We start from the raw sequence: 22,746 nt of genomic DNA, 5'->3' as shown, positions 1-22,746 counted from the left end.
AAATTGAGTGGGGTTTATTTAGCAGGGCAAGTCCTCTTATCGAAGTTACGTTCATAGAGTAAATTCACCCTGTGCGACGAACTCGGGTCGTGGAACGTACTACCCACGGGTTACCCGCTCCTACAGATAGCTATTTGCACTATTATCACCAAACTATCAGTTGAACATAAGGAAGATGTTAGAGCGTATGCCATTGGGTTTATCCTACCGTTCACAATTGAAGTTACTTCCAGCAGAGCTATCTTAAGAGTTTTTTTTTTTAAAGAAAAAGAATTTAAGAAAAAGTAAGAATCGATGCGTTGCATCCATTTCAAGACAATGAATAATTCGATGTTGTATTAAATAAATTTCAATTATATAGAGTCGAAATTAAATGCTATCTTCAAATCATAACCTTGGGCTTAGCTTTCTGGACCTGTCATGTGCTATATCACACATGGCATTGAATGCTTCTTCTCTTTCCTTGTGGAGATCATTTCTTGCTATACGTTCTTCCATATTCTCCATAATGCTGGCCCTAGTTCTGCCATTAACAAAGACAACATAACGTAAACCTGGAAAAGTAGCCTCATATTTTTCATTCAAAATCAAAAGCTTCTCGGCGTCCTCCTTTGAACCCGAGTTTAACGATCTTTGCTCTGCTGATGAATGCTCTGATAAGTTTGTTGTTTTTGATTCTTTTGACGGGCCCAACCTAGGATGGGCCGCAATGATTTTTGAAATATCAGGGTTTAATGGCTTTCCATTCTTAACAGCTTCTTTTTCAGAATTCTCAAGAAATGTAAGAAGCTTGGTGCGAATAGCTTCAATTAAATCATCGTAAGAGGAGAACTTTGGATTGTCCCTTAAAACATTTTGAAGGATGAATGCTGATAAGGTCTCGCAAGGCTCAAAAAGGTGGTTTAAGAGTTCAACTTTCAAATCCTTCAGAAGAGCAGGGAGCTGCGAAATTGGATACAAGGTGTAAGGATGCATTCGTTGTCTTCACGATGACTTGTAAAAAAAAAAAATATTAGAAACCAAATTATTCATCAGTCTCCATTAATACAAGCAAGAAGTTCTTGATGAGATAATACGTAAAGAGAAATATCGGAAATTTCCGTGAAATATTATGTGCAGGCCTTGATATTTACGAGATATATCGTGAGGGATTGGAATATTTTTCGAAAATCTAATACTAGTAAACATTTATTGATATGCAATATTTAAGATGATAGTGGCCCAAAATATGGATGGCAATGCTCCATGTCCAGGTAGGGTTTATGTGAAGTGTTGTAATTCACGTAATCTCTTCATTTCTTTCTTTGATGGAGCACCTTTTTGAGCGATCAAAGGATGCCTCCACTGCTTGACGTAAGAGAAAATAACATCCGCCAATTGATCGATTTCATCAAATCCTAAATCCTTAAATGTCTTAGCATTTGGATCTATACTTTGATTGATTAAGTGTCTTTGAATTTGATCAGAATTAGTTAATTTCCAGTAAAGTAGTTGCTTCAAATCAGCAACAGCTTTTAATATCGGTAACGGCAAATAGTAATCTGCGAAACTGTAATTTAAAGGTCCAACTTGTGAGAAATCTTGAGTGATACCGTGAATCATTTGTCTTATCTCTAAGAACGACATTTTCTCCGGACCATATAACTCATAAGTCTGCCCAATAGTAGAGTCATCAAAACCAATCTTTTCTAAAGCCTTAGCAACATCAAGAACATGAACAGGATATATCTCCTTAGCATTTTTATTTGGAGTCCACATCTTCAATTTTGGTCCTAAATAGTTCAATAAAGTGTCTTCTCTGCCGAACATTGGAGCTGGTCTTACAATAGTGGCATCTGGTAAAATTTCTCTCACACGGTTTTCTGCAACACCCTTAGTAGCATAGAAGATAGATTCGGAATTTGGATTAGCATTGTAAGATGAAACATGGACAAATCGAGGAACACCCGCATCCTTTACAGCATTGGTTATTCTCTCAGTAATTTCTATGTTAACATCAGCCATTGAAAAATTTTTCGTATTATAGTCAGCACCAATACAGTTAAAGACTATATCAGAGTGGGCGACTGAATCTTCAATAGATTTTAAATTTCTGGAATCAAACTCCACGAAATTCACAACTCCTAAGTCACCAGTAAGCTTCAAAAATCTTTTCTTCATATCGTCTCTGTACGGAACAACAGTGATAGTTCCATGCTTAGCCAACTTGGAGGTGAGGTAGCGACCCAAGAAACCAGCTGCACCGAAAACGGTGGCTGTATATCCAGTCCTTGAAGATCTACCTCCACGACCAATGGCAACATTTACTTTACCATTTCTAGTTACGTTGACATCTGACTCTAAGACAGGTGTGACAATGGTTCTTAAACCTAGCCTTCTAGTGATTGGCTTAGTTGATCCCCTTAACAACATAACCAACTATAATGTATTAATTTAGATATAGTGATCAACTATTCCTATAGTCAATTTAGTGTCTACTGTAATTCGTGCTCGTTATTTGAAAAATGGAAGCTCTGGTTGGTTAAATAATAATTGTACTTTACACGACAATTTTGATATGGCTACCAATACCTCCTAACAACTCTTCAAGCATATACGCCTGTTCTAGTTTTACTCTGGCCTATCCTTCACAAACGCAATTAAGTTTGCTGTTTCAATGGATATAGGAACTTTGTAAAAAATTTGACAATTCTTAACATACACCTTTTACAATATTCTCGAATACAAAATAGACATTTTAGATTAGCGTAAAGACAATTTATATATAAAAAAAGAATACTAATACTTCGTCATTTACCAGGTCACATTAGAATTCGGTTGAGCAATACAAATCGCTATGCTTTGTAATGCGAGGTCTCACAAGAAATAATCTGGTGTTTTTCGAGTTACTGTAGGCTCTCCCGGTCTAACAGATGGATCATACTGTAAGAATTGTCTATCATGATGTTCGTCAACTTCCATGATAGCTGCTTGATTGCCACATCTGTAGCAATAATTGGGTGCAGAAAAAATTGTTACGACTGCTTCTTGATGTGACCATGAGTAACCTTCCATAACTAACTGATGAGCTCTCGCAATTAAACTCAAATCATTAGTATGGTTAAATTGCTCTGAGATATCTTGACCAAAAGTGAAGCCCGCTCCTCTTGCTGAAATACCCCAACCGCCCCTATCGTCTGGGTCGGACCATAATAAATCACACATTGGTCCTTCATGCGGGACTTCCTGGATTCTATTCAATTCTCTGACCTGATCAATAGTTTCGATCATTGGGGACAAACCACCATGTAAGCAAAAGATTTTGTTATCAACCAAAGCTGTTATCGGAAAGTAGTCAAAAAGATCGGTAAAAAGTTTCCATACAGTTGCAGATCCATACTTTCTTAGACATTCGTCATAAAATCCATAAACTTGTGTTATCTGTCTCGATTCGTGGTTACCTCTCAAGATGGTAATCCTATTTGGGAATCTCACTTTCATGCAAACCAAGTAACTTACCGTTTCAACTGAATAATAGCCTCTATCAACATAATCACCCATGAACAAGTAATTTGTATCAGGACAGGGTCCCCCAATTTTGAACAATTCCATTAAATCATGAAATTGACCATGCACATCACCACAGATTGTGACGGGAACTTGAACAGGTTGGACATTTTCTTCAAATTGCAAAACGTCAATAGCCATCTCACATAACCTTTCTACTTCTGACTCGCTAAGAGGTTCGCACTTGGAGAGTTTTTCAATCCACTGGTCTAGCTGATTCACAGTTGAAACACTCAAGTCTTGGTTCTTATGTGAAGATGGTCGTTGTTCTTGGTGCTGTTTCAATTGCTGTTCATCCTCGCTGACGTCCTCCATTGGAACATCTGTATCCAAGTCCATGTTGTATGTTTTTCTCAGGGATAAGTATATTGTAACCTGTAAACCTAAGTAAGTTGTTTCTCAATTGCTTGATACCGATAAATATTGCTCGCTAATTTTATGCCAGAATGCTATCTTTTCGATAAATCAAAATTAAGATATGTACAAATATTGAAAATTTGCTATTTGTTAAAGAAAGTCTCCAGAATACTTTCCCTTAAGACTAAACAATGTCGTTATTGCAAAATCTAATAGCCTGTTCAGTAGTGACTTGAAGAAATGACAAAATACTAGACAACTCAAAGATGAAATTAATAACACTGTTCTATCGTATCCTACTCGCTTCTTTTAATAAGGATTTATCACCGAGGGTATGCTTGCTAATTCAATGGAATACCCTGATCTATCACCAGTGACCTTATATATTCTTGATTCGAATTGAATTGAATAGAAACTACCTATTAATAACACCAATTAATCTATATCAGTAGTTTTATTCTGTGATGTTGAAGTAAGTTGATAGTTCTCTGAATCCTTTCTGGTAGGTTGATCTGTTTACACGACCAAATAACTCAGCACGAAAATTTTGAGCCATGATCACGTGAGGTAAAGAAGATGTAACATTTACTATTGATCTAGACTATATCGATATATGCTAGTAAAGAGCAAGTAGATTAGCTCAACAACACTTGAACATTTCGAAAGTTCACTACTGTACAGATGAATAGTTATTTTTGACGTCCTCATGTTCTGAAGTGCCCAACTGAAGCAAATTGGAAAAGGAATTAGATGCACTTGCAGCCATGTCATCGGTAATTTGGCTAAATAAGTTACAAAGATTCTTTGTGCTTTCACTGAGAGCAAGAGAGGGATAACCTTGATCTTCTTCTTTCTTGGTTATCGCCGACGTGCTTGGTGTTGTGATGGATAAGGCGTTGTGGAAAGGTGGAAAATTCGTGGTGGGCAGCATCGAAGAGTTAGTCATAAGAACATCCTCTGCCCTTGGACTGGCAAAACCAGAAACCAAATTATTCGTCAAGTTATTTGCTGAGGAAGAGCTAGCTTCAGGATTATTTTTTTCATGTAAACCAATTCCGTTGAAGTTATTACCATTGTGAGTGTTTAGTGCTAACTGTGTCTGATGGTCTAGCTCCATTAATAGAGTGTCAACTAAATTGTCGTTTTCTTCATTTCCAAATTGTTCCAACTGAGGCTCCGATAGCTGCAGGTTACGATTCCTTGCGGCCTGGCTTGAGTTTCTTAAAAACCATTCGTTTAGCCTTCTATTTGAACGAATGACCTTATTAATGGCAACAAAAAATGGAAAAAATCGAGCAATTTTACCAGTATATATAGCTAAGTCGTTGTTTTCAAAAGAGCTATCACCTTCTAACTCCACGATGGCAAGAAGTATTTGAATTAAGTGTGGTAACATTTGGTAGTTTGAAACATGTATTTGTAGAATTTCACTTTGAGGATTGATTAGATTATTCAATTGCATAACGATATTCATCCACTCCATTTTGATGGATTCTCTGGAAAGTTCGGATTGGTCTATAAGCGACAATTTAAAAAGTATGATTTGTTTCAAAATTTCTGTGTGAGGTTCGTTATTAGTAATATCATACAATTTAAACTTGACATCATTATACTTAGAATAAGCCAGGTTATTTTCAGCGAAGCTGAATTTTGACATATGGACGGCATTCAGTTTCGCAATTCTTTGAACCCTGTCATTTTCAAATACATGGTCCTTCGTTAAAGTTTTGAATACTTCAAATAAAACGTTTTTGTTGAACTCGTTCAGAATTTTAAAGTTCATGTTTTTCATCTCACTCAACATTAGTTGACTACTATTGTTTAAAATAGTAACATTGCTCGAAAAGAATATACGAAATCTTTCGATAGTATACAAGTATTCGTATAACTCAAAAAGTTGAATAATACCTAATTCATTTTTTTGAGGAAAGTTGATCAATTGAAAATAAGTGATTGCTTTCCTTAAGTGAATCAATTTCTGCTGATCTCTCATTTCACTATCAAAAGGATCCATTCTTAGAATTTGATAATAAACATACAAATGAATCGCAGATATAGATAAGTTATAGTACGTTTGATGTTCATTTCCGCATGCATTTGAAGAAGGGAACACGAGATTGCGATCAATAGCTGCTAAAAGATCAGTGATTTTCAATTTCAATGAATTTTCAAGATCCTGCCAATAATCTTTATTCGTAAGGTTTTCATTTCGATGCTTCAAAGCAAACAGGCTAAACTTTAATATATTTAGCTTTTCCAAATTCACCAGTATTAATAAGCTTAGCGTTACTATAACAAGAAGTTTTGATATACTAAGTGAATCACTATGATCCATTGAATATGTAATTTCGTTACTCATAGAGCCTCTGAAGGTGGCACTAAGGTAGTCCATTAAATTAACGCTATTCATTAACAAAGACTGAACCGTCAATGGTTTCATAAGTTCTAAGACGATCGGCTCATCATTCATGAGAGCCAATGTCTCGATCAATACGGTGGGAGATATAGCGTAGTCAGTGAATCCATTATCTGAGTGTTCTAAAGGTACAGTATTTGTACTAGATGTGTTTGACAAAGGTGGCCTTTGAGGTAAATGAGGACTATCCTTTGCGTCGCTGATATGATTAATAGAATCAATAGTTTTTTGATGCAACTTTTTGGGACCACTTTTCTTCCGTGCTCTTAATTGTGTACATTTTAAATTATTCGTAAGACAGTGGTGACAAGGTCTCTTAGCTTCACACTTGACCTTTCTTATTGCACATGCATCGCAGGCCCTCACGTTTTGAGACTTTTTCTTTGATATTTGGGCCTTGTTTACAACTGAAGACGACGAACTGGACGGCGAGGCGACCCTGTTGGGTATTTCTAAGTCTTCTGAGCTATTTTTTGATTCCGGACTTATGCAGCGCAGATTGCTGGTCATGTCATTGACTTTATTAGTGAGCATTTGATCCATATTAGTACCATAGTTTTCTTGATTCACAGTCAAATAACCGTGTAGTTGAATTTAAAAAATGTAGTATGTCAAATACTTGGGGATTGAGGGCAACTAGTGGACTCAGCTCGAGAAATCACAGACCAAGGGGGATGCTTTATTTCTTAATCTCTTATTACCGTATAAAGATTATTTATTTTGTTGAATCTACCTTATCACTAGGTGACAACTAAAAGTAACGATGCAAGAAAAAAAAAAAAAGAAAAGGTAAAGACTCCAACTAAATCCAGCTACGACACTTATTGAATCAAAAAGATTTAATGAAAAATTGACACCCTAACTAAGACTATTCTCCCAAATCTCATGAAGTCTTCTAATATTATTCTTCCTTAGTAACCTTTTGGATTCTACGTCTTTTGCGTCAAAGTGCAAAACTCCGCATAGCTCCCCCTCACGTTGTCTATTATTAGTCAGAATCGAAAGGGCGAAAGTGGGCCGCAGCCTAAATCAATGGAACTAAATACGATTTATATGGTAAGTAACCCACCAAAGAGCCACTTAGAGCCAATCACTATGAATGTAGTCTCCTATGGCTTTCAATAAATGAGATACTAATTGGATATGCTATTAATCATTTCGCGATACCTCCGTTGATTAGCAGCCATGTCTAAGAAAATGTTGTATTTCTGAAACAATATGCGTTTTCCTTTTATATCTAAGTTTGTCTTCTCTGAAACACCACTCACGTCATCCTTCTCAGGATTGAACGTCTGAATCTTAACTACTTGTGAGGCTGTTTCAATTGACTGCTTAAGCAGTTCTGAGTAGGAAAGATGATTAATTTCTACCTTATAACCAATCAAGCTTATTATAGACGAGCCTCTAACTACGTTGTATTTAGAGGGTGGATGCAAAATTTTAGTTACGGGAATAGACAACATAGAGGTTAGGAGACTAATGAACCTAGTATTGTCTGCTTGGGAGCCGCTTATGATAACTGTATCAATTGCTGTACCGTTGTGTTCTTTTATTATATCTAGAATTTGCATCAATTGAAAACAAAGAAATTCTATGATGAGATTATATCTTATAACCAAAGAAGTCATGTTCGACAGATGCATAACTGATGGTAATGAATACGATGCATTAGCTCCGTCTATTATAGTTTCTCCCATACTATGATCATTATATGGTGATCTATTTCCGAAAGTGTCTCCATAATAGAAATAATACTTGATAACTTCGTGGATAGAGCATTTTCTCTTAGCTTCAAGCTTTGCGGTTTCCATCTCAAGCATTTCAAATAGTTTCAGCATGTTTTCTTTGTAGCAATCCACACTCAATTGAGCTTCTATGATATCGCTGAAGTCCGCAAATAAAGTCTCAAACAATTTTCCTGTCGCAGGTTGACCAAACTCAAATAATTTTATGTCCATATCTACAAGCTGTTCAAATGGTCCCCAAATACCAGGTATAGGAGCAAACAGTTTCGTTGTTGAAAGAATGAAACATGTAGATGTGCCAGCAATCATAGAAAGGTTATTAGAGTATACAGACGGATTGCGCAATAGAGTTGCAGCCCATCCCGCGTAACAATCAATGCATCCATTACATACAATGACTTCATTCTCAGTTATGTTCTCGTGAACTCTTCCTATAGGGATACCTATAGGATTAAGTCGTTTGAGTAGCTTTTCACTCCCAAATTCAGCTTTTCCTATTTGAATACCGACACCTATTCTTTCAAGAAACTTTGATGACCAGCCTTTAATGGACCCATCTAAAGCCATTGAATCTTCATCATAATCATTCTCGAAGTCATTGAATGGTACGAGTTTTTCTGATGTAAATCCTCCTACGAGGAGTAAATAAGTAATCCAATCATAAAGCTCGAAAGCTATTAACTTTTTATCAGGGAACTTATCAGACACTGACTTAATTTTTGGCAAACCCATTTCGGGAATAATGTTGCCTCCTAAAACACCCAACAATTCTGTATCCAAAATCTTGTTTAAAAATCTACTCTCGTCGACGGCTCTGTTATCCATCCATAATAATACGTCGTTATAGGTTTTAGATTGCTTATAGTCACAAGAAAAAGGTTTGAGAAAGAACGTAGAATTTCTTTCGATTTTCTCTAGCAAAACCATTGAGCATGTGGCAGTAACACTTATGCTTTTGAAGTCTGAAGGAATTTTTTCAAGCATCGATAAAATCTTTTCGAAGATCTCTATCGAGGATTGTGTTATGAAACTATTGTCATTTGATACCTCTATATCAGAAGCAAAACTAGTGTACAGACCGGTATCGAAAGCACTATAGCATACTCTAACGGACGCAGTCCCGATATCGATTCCTACGGTTGACATTATTCTTCGGAATTTTTATGGAAAGTTTATCAAAAAACTTATCAGAGAATTCGAACGATAACGTTTATCGAGACGCTAAAGTTTTCTCGCAACCTTAATAGAAAAGCCCGTTATAAAAACAAAATAATATACATTATATGGAAACGACTAAACTTTATGTAAAACAAAAATATTTGCTAGATCCAGATATTTTCATACATAAGACATTAGATCTGACTTTATTGTCATTTCAAATCTAAGGATAAGTATGAAGTATACAGGAAGCCTAACTATTTATCTGAGCAATGGACCCTTCCTTATCAATCCAAGCTTGGACAGTTGAACTGTCTAAAGTTTCGCCGAAATCATCGTCGACAGTCAAAATGTGAATGTTCTCTCCATCAAACACAACAGCAGCCTTGATGGTTCCACTAGTTGGTCTCTTGAAATAATCTTGAGAACCACCACCACCGTAACCAGAACTACCACCGCCCTGGCCATCGTGCAAATGCGAAATCAATTTGTCAGATCCACTAGATAAGATTTCGAACAAATCTAACTCACCACAGCCTGTTTCCCAACAAGAGCAACTAGAATCACCGTACTGCAAAGTTCTTGGGATCTTGGCGTTCAATAACCAAATGGCGGGCATATCGTAGTTGTAGGTGCTACTACTTCCAGAGGCTTCTGGCATTTCAAATTCAAATACAAAGATCTTTTCTTTACCAGCAAAACCTTTGTATGCTGGAATTCCATCTCTGTAGTATCCACAGCTATCATCACATTTATCTCCAGACATTATAACGTATTCAACGTCGGAACCAATCGAAACGGAATCAACAGTGACTGCTTTAGAGGAACCTCCAGAGAAATCAGAGTTGGCGTATGATAATGAGTTACCGAACTTTGATGACCAGGTACCTGATCCCGACCCACCGTAGTAGTTCAAAAAGGTAACGTTATCTGAAGTGCCTGATGCATAGTACGAGACTCTTTCATATGAACCAGCTGAGCTACCATCAACACTACCACTGGAAGATGATGATTCTGATTCATCACTTGAAGAAGTTCCCGAAGTACCAGAACTAGCTGCATTTGGAGAACTAGCAGAACCAGCAGTAGATGAAGTAACAGTAGTACTAGCATCAGAAACAGTTGGCGTATTGGTGGCTTGAGATGTGACAGTGTTTCCACTATCGTCAACGACAACCGTTTGAGTGACCTCGACGACTGCAGTTGCTCTCTTGTGTTTATGATGTTGGTGAATGTTATCATTACAGTCCTCTTCTCTTTTCTTGTTAGAGGACAGAGAGGATGGATAGTAAACACCGAATTGTTTTAATTTTAAAGGACCTCTGCAATGAACGGACAATTGTTCATCTAAAGGAGATAAGTTTCCTGAGAATGAACGAGATTTTTGGGTACATGAACCAGTATCCTCATTCATATTTGTAACATCCTTATAGGTGCCCGAAAACCCAACACCCTTGTAAATGACTTTGCTGGTCAGGGAGCAATAGTAATTACCACCATTTTCAGTGCATCCAGCATTAACATGTGCAACTGCACTGAGAATAGACACAAGTATGGAGCTACTAAACTTCATTCCTGCTTGATCTTTAGCGAAATGAGCGACTTGAGTTGGTTAAATTTTTTGAAGCTGATTTTAAGCTTTCGAAAGGAATGGACAGAATTTCTTTGCTGACAAGTAGAAATTACGGAAAAGACTATGTGATAAAGGCTGCGAATAAAGAAAGTCTTCTAATACTCTGAAGTATGATTTGCTTTTATCTCTCAACTGTGTCTAGTTTGGCCAAAATATCTCTTAAAAGTATTGTTATTACATTCTGACGGGCAACATTTGCTTTTATAACTATCTTGGGAGGAGGGAGGCGCTTTCGTTCCTATCTTTGTTTACTGCGACACATCGTCTCAAAGTGACGAAACATATCCATGGCTGGGTGTTATGAAACGCGAATATTCTTGGAAACATCGCTCGTGTCATGGCCGGTTTGATTTTGGAATGCTAGCAACAATCCCGTGACTACAATAGGAAAGTATCGGATGTGATGGAAATTTACTACCTCGGTGATCTCAGACAATGCATATTTGTTTGTCACTAAGCCGAAACGAATTCCGGTTATGAGAATAGCTGCGCTTTCCTTCCCAATCTGTAAAAAAGCTGGCGGTAGGAACAGGGCAACCAGCAAAGAGGGCTTTGAAACTTCTCTATTTGCTGGTATGGGCCCGTAGCGGATTGCAGTGCTATCTCCTACTGTTTATCCGCGACAAGAATGTCCGATGTTTGTCTCCTTGGGTTGGCCGGTGCACAAAGGAATTTCGCGTGGTGGGGTTCTCAGAGGGCTTAAATGTTTAAGTAAGTAGAATCTACCTAACGACAAGAATATTCCTAGTATGCTATTTTCAAACTAGGAAGGCTGAAGGAAAACGGCTCTTGACCTTATTCACTTTTTGTTCTTGGGATCGTAGTCGGAACTAGATAGGCTCATCGGCTTTCAATCTTCAGTGTCTGGAACTGTGAGGCTGATTACTAAATTGCCGTTAGCTGTCATAAGTTGAGACTGTAGATTAAGGATTAGCGACAGTTTTCAACTGCAATATGAAGGATCTGGGGAGAGAGAGATCTGGACCTTTCCGAAAATGACATGATCGAATATCAGCATCCAAAAAGATTTGCAGTTCCTAGATCGAATTTTAATTCTTTCCTAATTTTCTTCGTATTCGGATCTTTTTGGAAAAAAAAACAATAGAGCGAAAATCATCTTACAGTACTACTAATATATATTCATATACTCTGCATGTTACGTTATTAGATAAACGTCATATTGCAGACAAAACTTGATCTTAGCAGCTCTAGAGCAGACTAGGTTCGCCTGGGCAATCCTAGTAATAAATGTCTGTGTTGCCCCCCACCCTCTCTAAGTAATCCGCTCTTTAGATATGGCACCCAGAAAAATTAAAAATTAAAAAAAATTAAAAACGAAAAAGTAGGCACGTGATTGACATCAGACAATTTTTATTATTCGAATATTTTGTCTCATCGAGAAGAAATCAGCTTATGTAAAGAACATATAGGGAAGATAAAAGAAGCTCCAGACAAGTAATGGGTGACCATAGGAAAAATAAGCGTCAGAAGACAGACGATTCTCATGCAGAGCAAGTAGCAGAAGAGGCAGAACAATCTCTTTTGAAACATCCCCATAAGGATAGCAATGTAGAGTTGGTGCATCATGATGATGGAGAGTTCTCTGAATTGAAGAGGCACAAGACTACTACAGCTGAAGCAATAAAATTAGAGAATGGCCCTAAAAATCCGTTCTCAGGAACAGAATTGAGCGCGAAGTACTTTGATATTTTGAAAGTTAGAAGAGACCTACCTGTGCATTCCCAAAGGGAAGAGTTTTTAAAGAAGTTTCATTCAGCTCAAATCATGGTATTTGTAGGTGAAACAGGTTCAGGAAAAACTACTCAAATTCCTCAGTTTGTTTTATACGACGATATGCCACATTTATTGGGAAAGCAGGTAGCCTGTACCCAACCCAGGAGAGTTGCTGCTATGTCTGTCGCAAGCAGAGTCGCAGACGAGATGGATGTAGAACTAGGTGAAGAGGTTGGATATAGCATTAGGTTCGAAAACAAGACATCAAACAAAACAATACTCAAGTACATGACTGACGGTATGCTCTTGAGAGAAGCGATGGAGGATCACAATTTGGAAAGATATTCATGTATTATACTTGATGAAGCTCACGAAAGAACTCTTGCAACTGATATATTAATGGGTTTGTTGAAAGAAGTGAGTGTGAAGAGACCTGACTTAAAAATTATTATTATGTCTGCTACATTGGATGCAGAAAAGTTTCAAAAGTATTTCCATAACGCTCCTCTATTAGCAGTTCCAGGAAGAACATTTCCGGTAGAAATATACTACACTCCAGAGTTTCAAAGAGATTATTTGGATGCAGCAATAAGAACAGTCTTGCAAATACATGCAACAGAAGATGAAGGTGATGTTTTAGTCTTTTTAACTGGTGAGGATGAAATCGAGGATGCATGTAGGAAAATTTCTTTGGAAGGTGATGAATTAATAAGAGAGCAGGGTGCTGGTCCCTTAAAAGTTTATCCACTTTATGGATCCTTACCTCCTCATCAACAACAGAAAATTTTCGATCCGGCTCCAGAAGCCTTTACTCCAAATGGCAGACCAGGGCGTAAGGTTATCGTTTCCACAAATATCGCAGAAACTTCGTTGACAATTGACGGTATTGTATATGTTGTTGATCCGGGGTTTTCAAAGCAAAAGGTTTACAATCCAAGAATAAGAGTAGAGTCGCTATTGGTATCCCCTATTTCGAAAGCTTCAGCACAACAGAGGGCTGGTCGTGCTGGTCGTACTAGGCCAGGTAAATGCTTCAGGCTTTATACTGAAGAAGCGTTCAAAAAGGAGTTAGTAGAGCAATCCTATCCTGAAATCTTGAGAAGCAATTTAGCATCAACTGTATTAGAGTTGAAGAAACTTGGTATCGATGATTTGGTTCATTTTGATTTCATGGATCCGCCTGCTCCAGAAACAATGATGAGAGCCTTGGAAGAACTCAATTACTTACAGTGCCTTTCGGATGAAGGCGATTTAACAGCTTTAGGTAGAATGGCGTCCCAATTTCCGTTAGATCCTATGTTAGCAGTAATGCTAATTGGGTCTCCCTCCTTCAGCTGTTCAGAAGAAATATTGAATATCGTGTCCTTGATTTCTGTACCAAATGTGTTCGTACGTCCTCCTTCAGCGAGAAAGCAGGCAGATGAGGCTAAAATGGCATTTGCCCATCGCGATGGGGATCATTTGACGCTTTTGAATGTTTACAATGCATTCGTTTCGGATGATGCATTTGAAATCGGATTAAATAAATGGTGCCGCGATAACTTCTTATCATATAGGGCACTTAGCTCGGCGAAGAGCGTGAGATATCAGCTTCGTAGAATAATGGAGAAGCATGATTTGGACTTAAACTCGACCCCAGTTGATGCTCGCTCTTATTCTGTCAATGTGAGACGGGCGCTCGCTGCAGGTTTCTTCATGCAAGTTGCAAAAAAAAGACTGGGTGGAAAAGGATATTTAACTGTCAAAGATAACCAAGATGTTATGATACATCCGTCAACACTGTTGACCTCCGATAGTGAATGGGTCATGTACAACGAATTTGTTCTTACCACTAAAAATTATATCAGAACCGTGACCCATGTGCGACCCGAGTGGTTGGTTGAGCTTGCTCCCAAATATTATAATTTGAATCACTTTGCTAAAGGTGATGTTAGAATGTCGCTAGAACGAGTAATAGAGAAAATGCAAACCATGGACAAACTCAATTCTAAGAAAAAGAAGAAGAAGGATTAGACTTCTGTTAGCAGTTTTAATGGGCAATTTTCAAGGGTTCTTACATACATAGAGCGAACTACGTAAGATAGAGATTATATATGTAATGAAAGCATCTTAGTATAACTGGGAGTCTCGATAAAAGGAGGTTTCATCGCTGGTTGTACAGTCGTATCCTTTTTTTAGATCTCGCTATACTATCGCGATAGAGATACAATCAGCTGTGCATTCCTAGACGATGATAATATGTGACTTCCTGCTGTGTCTGCCTCGCGTCTTCACCAAAAGACGACGCGAGAATGTACGATTAGGGTTAAGATACCTGTATACAGATATAAACTCAAAAGCGAGCGGCGGGCTAACGTCGTCTAGCTACACTAGTTAACTACTATGTAGTACTATTGTTGATACGAGTAAAAGAACCCTTTTAGTTCATAAATACATATTATCTCCTTATAAATTTCAAAAGACCTAAAGCATCGTGCAAGAGTATTGAATTCAATAGCGCAGAAAAGTTTGGCACGATACAAAGAGTAAGATGGGTCTTCTGTTGGTAAGTATCTTTCTGGAGGTTCCTGCATTCTTTAATGAAGAAGATTAGATGACTCGAACTCTTCTTAAAAAGACAAAATGGACATAAATACATCTGCTATCGAACATATATTAACTTCAAATTAGTCTAAATTGTTTAAGAATCGCGAGATGAGAATACTCATGCTTGGTCTTGACAATGCTGGTAAAACAACAATATTGTACAAGTTGAAATTAGGAAAAACTTCGACTACTGTTCCCACTGTTGGATTCAACGTGGAAACAGTAAAGCATAAAAACGTGTCATTTGCGGTATGGGATTGTGGTGGACAAGAGAGAATAAGACCGTTGTGGAGACATTATTTTACTGGCACTAACGCCTTAATTTACGTCATAGATTCGTCAGATTTAGACAGATTGGAAGAATCCAGAAAGGAGCTCATGAGGGTAATTAATGATAAAGAATTAGCCAATTGCCTTTTGATTGTATTGGCAAACAAACAAGATATTAATGGTGCAATAAAGCCCAAAGAAATCATCGAAAAATTTCAATTAAATTCTTTATCAAGCAGTCATACATGGTCGGTTATTCCAGCGATCGCAATTGATGGAACTGGACTTGTTGAGGCTCTTAACTGGATCTCAAATCATAGTAAATAATATAAATGATAGAAATCACTAATTCGGACTTTAATACCTGAAATCTTCCAAACAAAAAAAAAAACTATGGCCAGAGAAGGCGTTATGAAGGGAGGAACCAGGAATTTCAAGTGAGGCATGCATTTCATTTCTGTATCGTTTACATTACTAAAAATTTCACCCCAATATTAGACGGAGTAACTGAACATCCAGATGGCTTATAAACTGGGACTACAATTACGAGTTGCAAACTAATTTTTTCGTCTTCTATAAGCTTTATTTTTTTACCTTACTTTGTATACTTAAATATATCTATATATATTAATGCTCTTGCTTATTCTTTATGTATCATTTACTAACGAGTCATTACACTTACATCTCCATTCTCTTCTCCGAAGTAAGCTCTATCTGCAATTTCTACAAATAATCCTGTGTCTACAACTCCCACTAACTGCTTGATGTTCTTGTGTAAAGTTTTAGGGTCCTGAACTTCTCCAAAATCTGCATCAATCAAAAAATTGTTATTATCAGTCACGACAGGACCAGCTTTCGCAGAACCACCTTGTCTTAAGTTAGTCGCCCTAGCACCTAATTTTTTCAACTCGGATGAAACCTTCACATAGGAGTTCGGAACAACTTCAATAGGAATACCTTTTGTCCAATTAATGCCCAATTTGCTTGTGGAGCGCTTACGATAGTCCGCAACTATAATAAACTTATCTGCTGAAGCAGCCACAAGCTTCTCTTGGAATAGACATGCCCCACCTCCCTTGATCAAGTTTAATTCAGTATCAACCTCGTCTGCACCGTCGAATGCAACATCAATTTTAGGAAACTGTTCAACAGCTCCTAATCGCAAGCCTTCGTCTATAATCAATTGTTTCGATTGAAATCCTGTGGGAATACAAATAAAACTATCCTTTTTCTTCATCTGCCCCAATCTTTCAGCAACATAAACAACAGTAGATCCAGATCCAATACCGACAACTTTGGCATCATGTGGGAAGTTCTCGTCTACTGCTTTGTAAGCAGCAGTCTTCTTAGCCTTTTCAACTAACGATCCAGTCGACATCCTGTATTTTGAACTTATGCCTTCAAGTATTTTATGTCTAGCAATCTGTCTCGCTCTCGTTACAGCTAGCATTAATTGCCCTGTAATAAAGATGTTGAATAAACAAGAAACCCCAGACGATTTTGCCATGACGTTTACAGAACGGTCACATGATGATATGTATGCATATAGTTGATACCAAAGCACATGACAAAGGGCTACCACCCTGCTTATATTACGGAAAAAAGTTGCTTTTGTGTCACTTATCCAAGAATTTTTCATCACTGGAAAAGTAATGTTTCATTAAGTGCGGGTGTCCGGATGATTTGAGTTCGAGATTGAGAGAGTGCCTATCGTTATTAGTGAAAGAAAAAAAGTTTGAAAAAAAAAGATCTTTGGTGAAACCAAAAGTTGAACAGTTTTTCATAGGATTCACAATTAATAAAAGAACCATGTCAACATCTAACAAAATCTTGTCAGAGAAGCCAACTGATTTGGAGTTGCAAGTTGCTCAAGCATTCATTGATTTGGAAGCACAAGCAGACTTGAAGGCAGAATTAAGACCATTGCAATTCAAGTCTATTAGAGAAATCGATGTTAGTGGAGGTAAAAAGGCTTTGGCTATCTTCGTCCCATGCCCATCATTGCCAGCTTACAGAAGAGTTCAAACAAGATTAACCAGAGAATTGGAGAAGAAATTTCCAGACCGTCATGTTGTGTTTTTAGCTGAAAGAAGAATCTTACCAAAGCCATCCAGAAGATCAAGAAAACTCCAGAAGAGACCAAGATCAAGAACTTTGACTTCTGTCCACGATAAGATCTTAGAGGACTTGGTTTTCCCAACTGAGATCGTCGGTAAGAGAATTAGATACTTAGTTGGTGGTAACAAGATCCACAAGGTTTTGTTAGATTCTAAGGATTCTACTGCTGTTGACTACAAGTTAGAATCATTTCAACAATTATATGCGAAATTAACTGGTAAGCAAGTTGTTTTCGAAATCCCAGGTGATTCTTTTTAAGTCTTATAAATTAAGAAAAGGTTAGTAAGAGATTGTGTGATCTAATAATGTTTGAATACTGAAAGATGAAGAGTCGTCATCCTCTTCATAGTTGTAAAAACAAAAATAAATTCTTCATCTAATTTTCTTGATTTATTTGGTATATATATCATTTTATCACATACACAAGTTCGTTCAGTTTAGAGCATTGTAACATAATATTGTGCGAGAGCTACGGCTCCTTTAACGTTTCAAACTTTTTTAGCGTAGCTTGTGGGGAAGAGTCCCCTTTCGCCATCTAATTCTCCTTCTGTCCATCCACTACCGTCGGTGTCTTCTTGAATAAGAATAATTCTATCTCCTGTCTTTACACTCAATTCGTCATCACCATCAGCTTCATAGTCATACAAAGCCTCGAGATACTGCACTCTCCTGGCCCCTTTTTTGGGAGCAACAGATGGCCCTTTCTTTTTTCCAGAAGGGGTAGATTCCCTAGAAATCTCGATATAAGAAGATGGAACCAAACCACTAGAACCTTGCGCAATTTGAACCATAGTCCATCCTGAACCATCGTCTTCATCAAGTATCTTAAAAGATTCTCCTGCTTCTAAGGACACTTCATCGTCCCCCGTAGCAGTATACGGATATAAAGCTTTACCAGTGGGTCCTCCATCGAATGGCGAAGAAGCATTGGTAGTTTCCTTATTCTTTCTCAAATTGAATATTCCTGAATGAAATGTATGATGGCTTGTGGCTGATTTCACAGTATGTAATGATTGATCATCAGATACTTCATTAGAGATACTACTGTGTTTTTTCCCTCGCAAAAAACCAAATTTAGATTTCTTTTGGGAATGGGTCTCGGAGTATGATAAGTCTTTGTCTCCCGCAAAGTTCTGTATAATTTCAACTTCAACCTCAGATCTAACTCTTTTAGTATCATTTTGCATAAATCTTTCTAAGAGGGACAAAGAAGCTATCAAGCTACTATCAAACTTCAAAGTGATATTGGCCCGATCCTTTTTCCTTTCCTGAATCGACTCCTCTAGCTTCTGTTTTAAATCTAAACACTGGTTCTCATACTTAGAATACTCATTTGAAGAAACTGCTACTCTTCTCTTTAGCTCAGTTAGCTCTGGCTCTTTTGTGATTAAGCTTTCGTCATCATGCCATATACTGCTCGGTATAAAATAGAAATCAGGCGGTTCAGACCATTCGGTTGCATTGTGCTTAATAAACATTGCCGTATCTAGCTTGGGGTTATTTTGGTCAATGGTAGCATCGACAGTATGCAATTTTTCTTTTATTCTATCATTAGAGTTTCTCTCTATAATAGATGCATTTTTGAGCAATTTATTAAGCAAACTGACTCTTCCTTCATTTAATTCTTGGAAATAGTCCAATAACTCAGGAACATCTTGAAAATAATACTTATCTTTTAATCTATTTGCCATGTTTATTTTTATGAGATAGTCATTTTTACCAATATTCATGTCAACTTCTTTATCACCTAATTTTTTTTGATGTCTATCAGTGGATGATTTCTCCACTTTTTGTCTTGCTCCTTCAGTGGACTGGCACAATACATCGTAGGCTTTTTTGGCCTTATTTACTTCTTGCTCAACTTTCTCTCTCTCGCCTACTAGATAATCATCAATTGACTCTATCCTTTTGGATACATTTTTAGATCTTGATCTTAAGAGAGATATATTCTCGCTTATTTTTTGCAACAATTCATCTCCAAACTTCAGCTTCTCTTCTGATATTGCTTCCGTTTGGGTTAAAAGCTCGTTCCACATCACTAGCGATGCACACTCCAATGACCCTGGAGTAACTTGTGGCTCATCTCCCACGGACAACTTTGCAGAAATCTTGGCCTTCTTTTCAAATTGTATCTTTGTAAGCTCTTTGAGCTTAGCCGAGTACTCTTTCTCTAAAGAAGCCCTACTCCTATAAAAATCCTCTATATCTTTGAGCCATTCAATTCCATTACTTATCCACTTCGAAGTTGGTTTGAAGCTGTCCTTCAATTCATTTCCGATCGAGAGCTCTTCAACAGACATTGTGATTTATACAATTGAGCCTTGAACACTGTTCAAACTTTACTTCGGCTTCAATGGCTCAATTTTTTTTTGATTCAACCAAAATTGTAGTCAATATTTAAATGGGTCAAATCGAACCCAAATATCTTATGTCGCTATTATCAATGTCGTACCGATAAACCAAATAAGAGTTTGCAACTATGATAATATAACGATGTAACTGCAACACAAGAATTGCAACACATCGACCATCTTCATCAAGGTATGCATCACAGCAAAAATAAGTTGGTCTTCAAAGAATAAAGGGTCCTTTTTTATCCTCCTAGCCGGTTAAGCTATTTTTTGACTAACAGGGTAGCGAGTGCCAGTTCTCGATGGCAGTTTCCCAAGACAAACGAAAACCATATCGGATGGTGAGATAAATTACCAACATCTGAGCACACTCTTAACGAAAAGTTCATTTTCTTCATATCTGCCCTCAAAAAAAGATAAGACTGTAACAGGCTTATGTAGATTACCAAGATCTCTAATTGACTTGAAGTTACTTATATGATTTCAGAGAAAGGAGATATGGTAAAGGAGCATCAATTGTAATAGAAAATTGAAGATTTGTTTATACGATCATCGCAATGAGTGGTTGAAGGGTAGTTTTGCTTCATTTCTAGCATCTTTAAGTCTTCTTGGTATTTTTGTGTATATGCGCGACTATATCAAAAGCGGATCTGAGTTCTGATGCCTTTTGATATTTGGGTCTGAATCGACAGATACACAACAGAAACGAGCTATAAGGCTAAATTCAAGGTGAGGGGCAGAAAGATTCTTAAAATCGCTTCAGCGCTACTTTTTAAGAGGCTGTCACAGCAACATCTTCAACAGCGTGCTCCTCGGAAGTCTAAGTTCAAGCTAATTTCAGATATCTATAAAGATTATAGGGCTTTAAACAAGTTCAGACCAACTCGAAAGTTCGGCGCCATCAGATCACAACCGAAGAAAAGAATTATAAAGCCGATGAGCTCAATATCGGATCACGTTGACGCCCAACCTGACCTTAGTCCTACAGCGTCAAATACGAGCAATCTCTCGAGGCGACAACGGCTACTCGGATTAGCCAAGGCAACGAGAGATACATATATTCCTAGGATCTCAGGCTCTGTCTCGCAGATTGCATCTGGCGTGTCCAGTAGAGCTTTTGGTACAGGGAATGACTTATACGACGAGGATGGCAACTTCAAGTGGCCGAAGGATACTTCGATAACACTCTTTCCGTCATACACAAGACACTGCGATGGATACTACTATACAGATGTTAAGGGTTGGCTTTCATGTCCTGGACTAATGACAAGAAAAAATAGGCTAATTTTATCTTTAGCGAAACAGGTTATAAGGTACAATTCTGATCAAGCAGTAAATAAATTAGAAAGTGAAAGATTGAGACCAGATGTATTGGCGAGTCATGAGAACAGTTCCTCAGATCTAGATTCATTACAGTCTGATTCTTCTTCTTTGAATACTACATCTACACTTGATGCACTGCAACAAGATTTAACACGCCCGCCTACTAATTCCTCTATGCTGACACATGGCGATGACCTAATTCGAGAGAGATTAAAATCTTTTATGGCAAGATCAATACCCGATGCTGAACTTTTGATAGTTGTTGGTGCAGAAGACGGCATGAGTTCAAATGACTTAGTTCATTTAACTGTAGTAACCGATATAAATGGTCATTTTGAAACTCGAATTAAGTATAATTACAAACCGTCTATATTACATGTTCGAGCGAATGACAATGAATTCATATTTGCATTTCAAGATATTATGTTAGTTCCTAATACTGGTGTGGGTGTAATAAGTGACATTGACGATACCGTGAAACTCACTGGAGTCATTGGCGACAAGAGAGAACTAATGACCACGTTACTATTGAAGGACATGTCACTGTGGTGTATTCCACGTATAGCTCAGTGGTTTAACGAATTGAATGATCGCTATCCTCTTTCGTTCCATTATGTTTCCAATTCACCATGGGAGATGTTTACTACCATAAGTCAATATTTCAAAATTGCGAAGCTTCCACCTGGATCAATACATTTGAAGCAATATACCGGTAATATAATTGGATCATTCATGGAATCGAGGTCTTCGAGGAAAAAGAGAGCACTTAACAAAATATTGGATGACTTCCCTCATAAAAAATTCATTTGTGTTGGTGATTCAGGAGAGCAAGATTTGGAAGCCTACGTTGACTTAGCAAAAAATAACCCCAACAATATAGCGAAAATATATATAAGATACGTGGCTGACTCACTCTCTTATATCGACGACATGCATATATTAGATGAGATCAAAAGGCTAGTATCAGTCAAGAAAAGCAAATCAAAGCATATTCCCCCAAAGCATGCATACACAATAAGTAATGATGAAATTGAAAATCTCATTGACTTATCTGACTCACCATCTCCACTTGCAGCCGAAAGGCTGGCCAAGCTCCCTCCTATGATTCCAAAGAAACCAACTAATCTAAAAGGAAATCTCGTTCGCAAGCCCCCACTACCAAGTAGAGATAAGTATCTCTCTAGGTTATCTGAGGATCAAGCTAGAAACAATGAGAAAGGAGATATAAAAAATTCTCCTGGGGAAATGACAAGTCAGGTGCCAAGGTCTAAAACGTCCTCTTCCGTTGATAGCAAGCTAATTGATAATTTACACAACATTTATTACTCGCACAATTACGATGAGTTAGAAGACACAGACAAAAAAGGAGCTCAGTGGATCCATAGAGTATTATCTGCTCTTACAAGTTTGGAAGGCTTATCAACAGATCTTGAATTCTTCACTGACGAAGATGAAGAATTTTTTGAAAAGAGTGCTTCAGATATTCAAAAACTTTTTGTGCAAAAATGA

At 37.5% G+C, this 22,746-nt stretch overlaps 12 protein-coding genes across 12 annotated transcripts; 4 read left to right on the top strand and 8 right to left on the bottom strand.

Annotated features, from left to right (window-relative positions):
- Positions 1-387: 387 nt before the first annotated feature.
- Positions 388-975, bottom strand: PRCAT00001965001 (uncharacterized protein; the record flags this gene model as incomplete). The annotated part of the gene is made up of 1 exon (XM_062951786.1): positions 388-975. The coding sequence occupies one exon, from the start codon at positions 973-975 to the stop codon at positions 388-390; it is 588 nt and encodes a 195-aa protein (XP_062808755.1).
- A 285-nt stretch (positions 976-1,260) lies between these two features.
- On the bottom strand, positions 1,261-2,412 carry PRCAT00001964001 (uncharacterized protein; the record flags this gene model as incomplete). Its single annotated transcript, XM_062951785.1, has 1 exon — positions 1,261-2,412. The coding sequence occupies one exon, from the start codon at positions 2,410-2,412 to the stop codon at positions 1,261-1,263; it is 1,152 nt and encodes a 383-aa protein (XP_062808754.1).
- A 444-nt stretch (positions 2,413-2,856) lies between these two features.
- PPH21 (phosphoprotein phosphatase 2A catalytic subunit) lies at positions 2,857-3,885 on the bottom strand (the record flags this gene model as incomplete). The annotated part of the gene is made up of 1 exon (XM_062951784.1): positions 2,857-3,885. The coding sequence occupies one exon, from the start codon at positions 3,883-3,885 to the stop codon at positions 2,857-2,859; it is 1,029 nt and encodes a 342-aa protein (XP_062808753.1).
- A 688-nt stretch (positions 3,886-4,573) lies between these two features.
- PRCAT00001962001 (Zn(II)2Cys6 transcription factor domain-containing protein) lies at positions 4,574-6,862 on the bottom strand (the record flags this gene model as incomplete). The annotated part of the gene is made up of 1 exon (XM_062951783.1): positions 4,574-6,862. One exon carries the CDS (start codon positions 6,860-6,862, stop codon positions 4,574-4,576), a length of 2,289 nt encoding a protein of 762 aa, XP_062808752.1.
- Positions 6,863-7,452: 590 nt separating this feature from the next.
- PRCAT00001961001 (uncharacterized protein) lies at positions 7,453-9,210 on the bottom strand (the record flags this gene model as incomplete). Its single annotated transcript, XM_062951782.1, has 1 exon — positions 7,453-9,210. The coding sequence occupies one exon, from the start codon at positions 9,208-9,210 to the stop codon at positions 7,453-7,455; it is 1,758 nt and encodes a 585-aa protein (XP_062808751.1).
- A 265-nt stretch (positions 9,211-9,475) lies between these two features.
- TOS1 (Tos1p) lies at positions 9,476-10,795 on the bottom strand (the record flags this gene model as incomplete). The annotated part of the gene is made up of 1 exon (XM_062951781.1): positions 9,476-10,795. The coding sequence occupies one exon, from the start codon at positions 10,793-10,795 to the stop codon at positions 9,476-9,478; it is 1,320 nt and encodes a 439-aa protein (XP_062808750.1).
- Positions 10,796-12,313: 1,518 nt separating this feature from the next.
- On the top strand, positions 12,314-14,602 carry PRCAT00001959001 (DEAH-box ATP-dependent RNA helicase; the record flags this gene model as incomplete). Its single annotated transcript, XM_062951780.1, has 1 exon — positions 12,314-14,602. One exon carries the CDS (start codon positions 12,314-12,316, stop codon positions 14,600-14,602), a length of 2,289 nt encoding a protein of 762 aa, XP_062808749.1.
- A 681-nt stretch (positions 14,603-15,283) lies between these two features.
- Positions 15,284-15,772, top strand: ARF3 (Arf3p; the record flags this gene model as incomplete). Its single annotated transcript, XM_062951779.1, has 1 exon — positions 15,284-15,772. The coding sequence occupies one exon, from the start codon at positions 15,284-15,286 to the stop codon at positions 15,770-15,772; it is 489 nt and encodes a 162-aa protein (XP_062808748.1).
- A 334-nt stretch (positions 15,773-16,106) lies between these two features.
- RKI1 (ribose-5-phosphate isomerase) lies at positions 16,107-16,895 on the bottom strand (the record flags this gene model as incomplete). Its single annotated transcript, XM_062951778.1, has 1 exon — positions 16,107-16,895. One exon carries the CDS (start codon positions 16,893-16,895, stop codon positions 16,107-16,109), a length of 789 nt encoding a protein of 262 aa, XP_062808747.1.
- A 359-nt stretch (positions 16,896-17,254) lies between these two features.
- RPS7A (40S ribosomal protein eS7) lies at positions 17,255-17,821 on the top strand (the record flags this gene model as incomplete). The annotated part of the gene is made up of 1 exon (XM_062951777.1): positions 17,255-17,821. One exon carries the CDS (start codon positions 17,255-17,257, stop codon positions 17,819-17,821), a length of 567 nt encoding a protein of 188 aa, XP_062808746.1.
- Positions 17,822-18,051: 230 nt separating this feature from the next.
- BZZ1 (Bzz1p) lies at positions 18,052-19,863 on the bottom strand (the record flags this gene model as incomplete). The annotated part of the gene is made up of 1 exon (XM_062951775.1): positions 18,052-19,863. The coding sequence occupies one exon, from the start codon at positions 19,861-19,863 to the stop codon at positions 18,052-18,054; it is 1,812 nt and encodes a 603-aa protein (XP_062808745.1).
- Positions 19,864-20,850: 987 nt separating this feature from the next.
- Positions 20,851-22,746, top strand: PRCAT00001954001 (phosphatidate phosphatase; the record flags this gene model as incomplete). Its single annotated transcript, XM_062951774.1, has 1 exon — positions 20,851-22,746. The coding sequence occupies one exon, from the start codon at positions 20,851-20,853 to the stop codon at positions 22,744-22,746; it is 1,896 nt and encodes a 631-aa protein (XP_062808744.1).

The sequence above is a fragment of the Priceomyces carsonii genome (genome assembly GCF_900007245.1).
Source record: "Priceomyces carsonii strain CBS4050 genome assembly, scaffold: Debaryomyces_carsonii_scaffold_2, whole genome shotgun sequence".
NCBI lineage: Eukaryota > Fungi > Ascomycota > Pichiomycetes > Serinales > Debaryomycetaceae > Priceomyces > Priceomyces carsonii.
The sequence above is the reverse complement of the archived record's forward strand: the minus strand, read 5'-3'. Positions and strand labels throughout refer to the sequence as shown.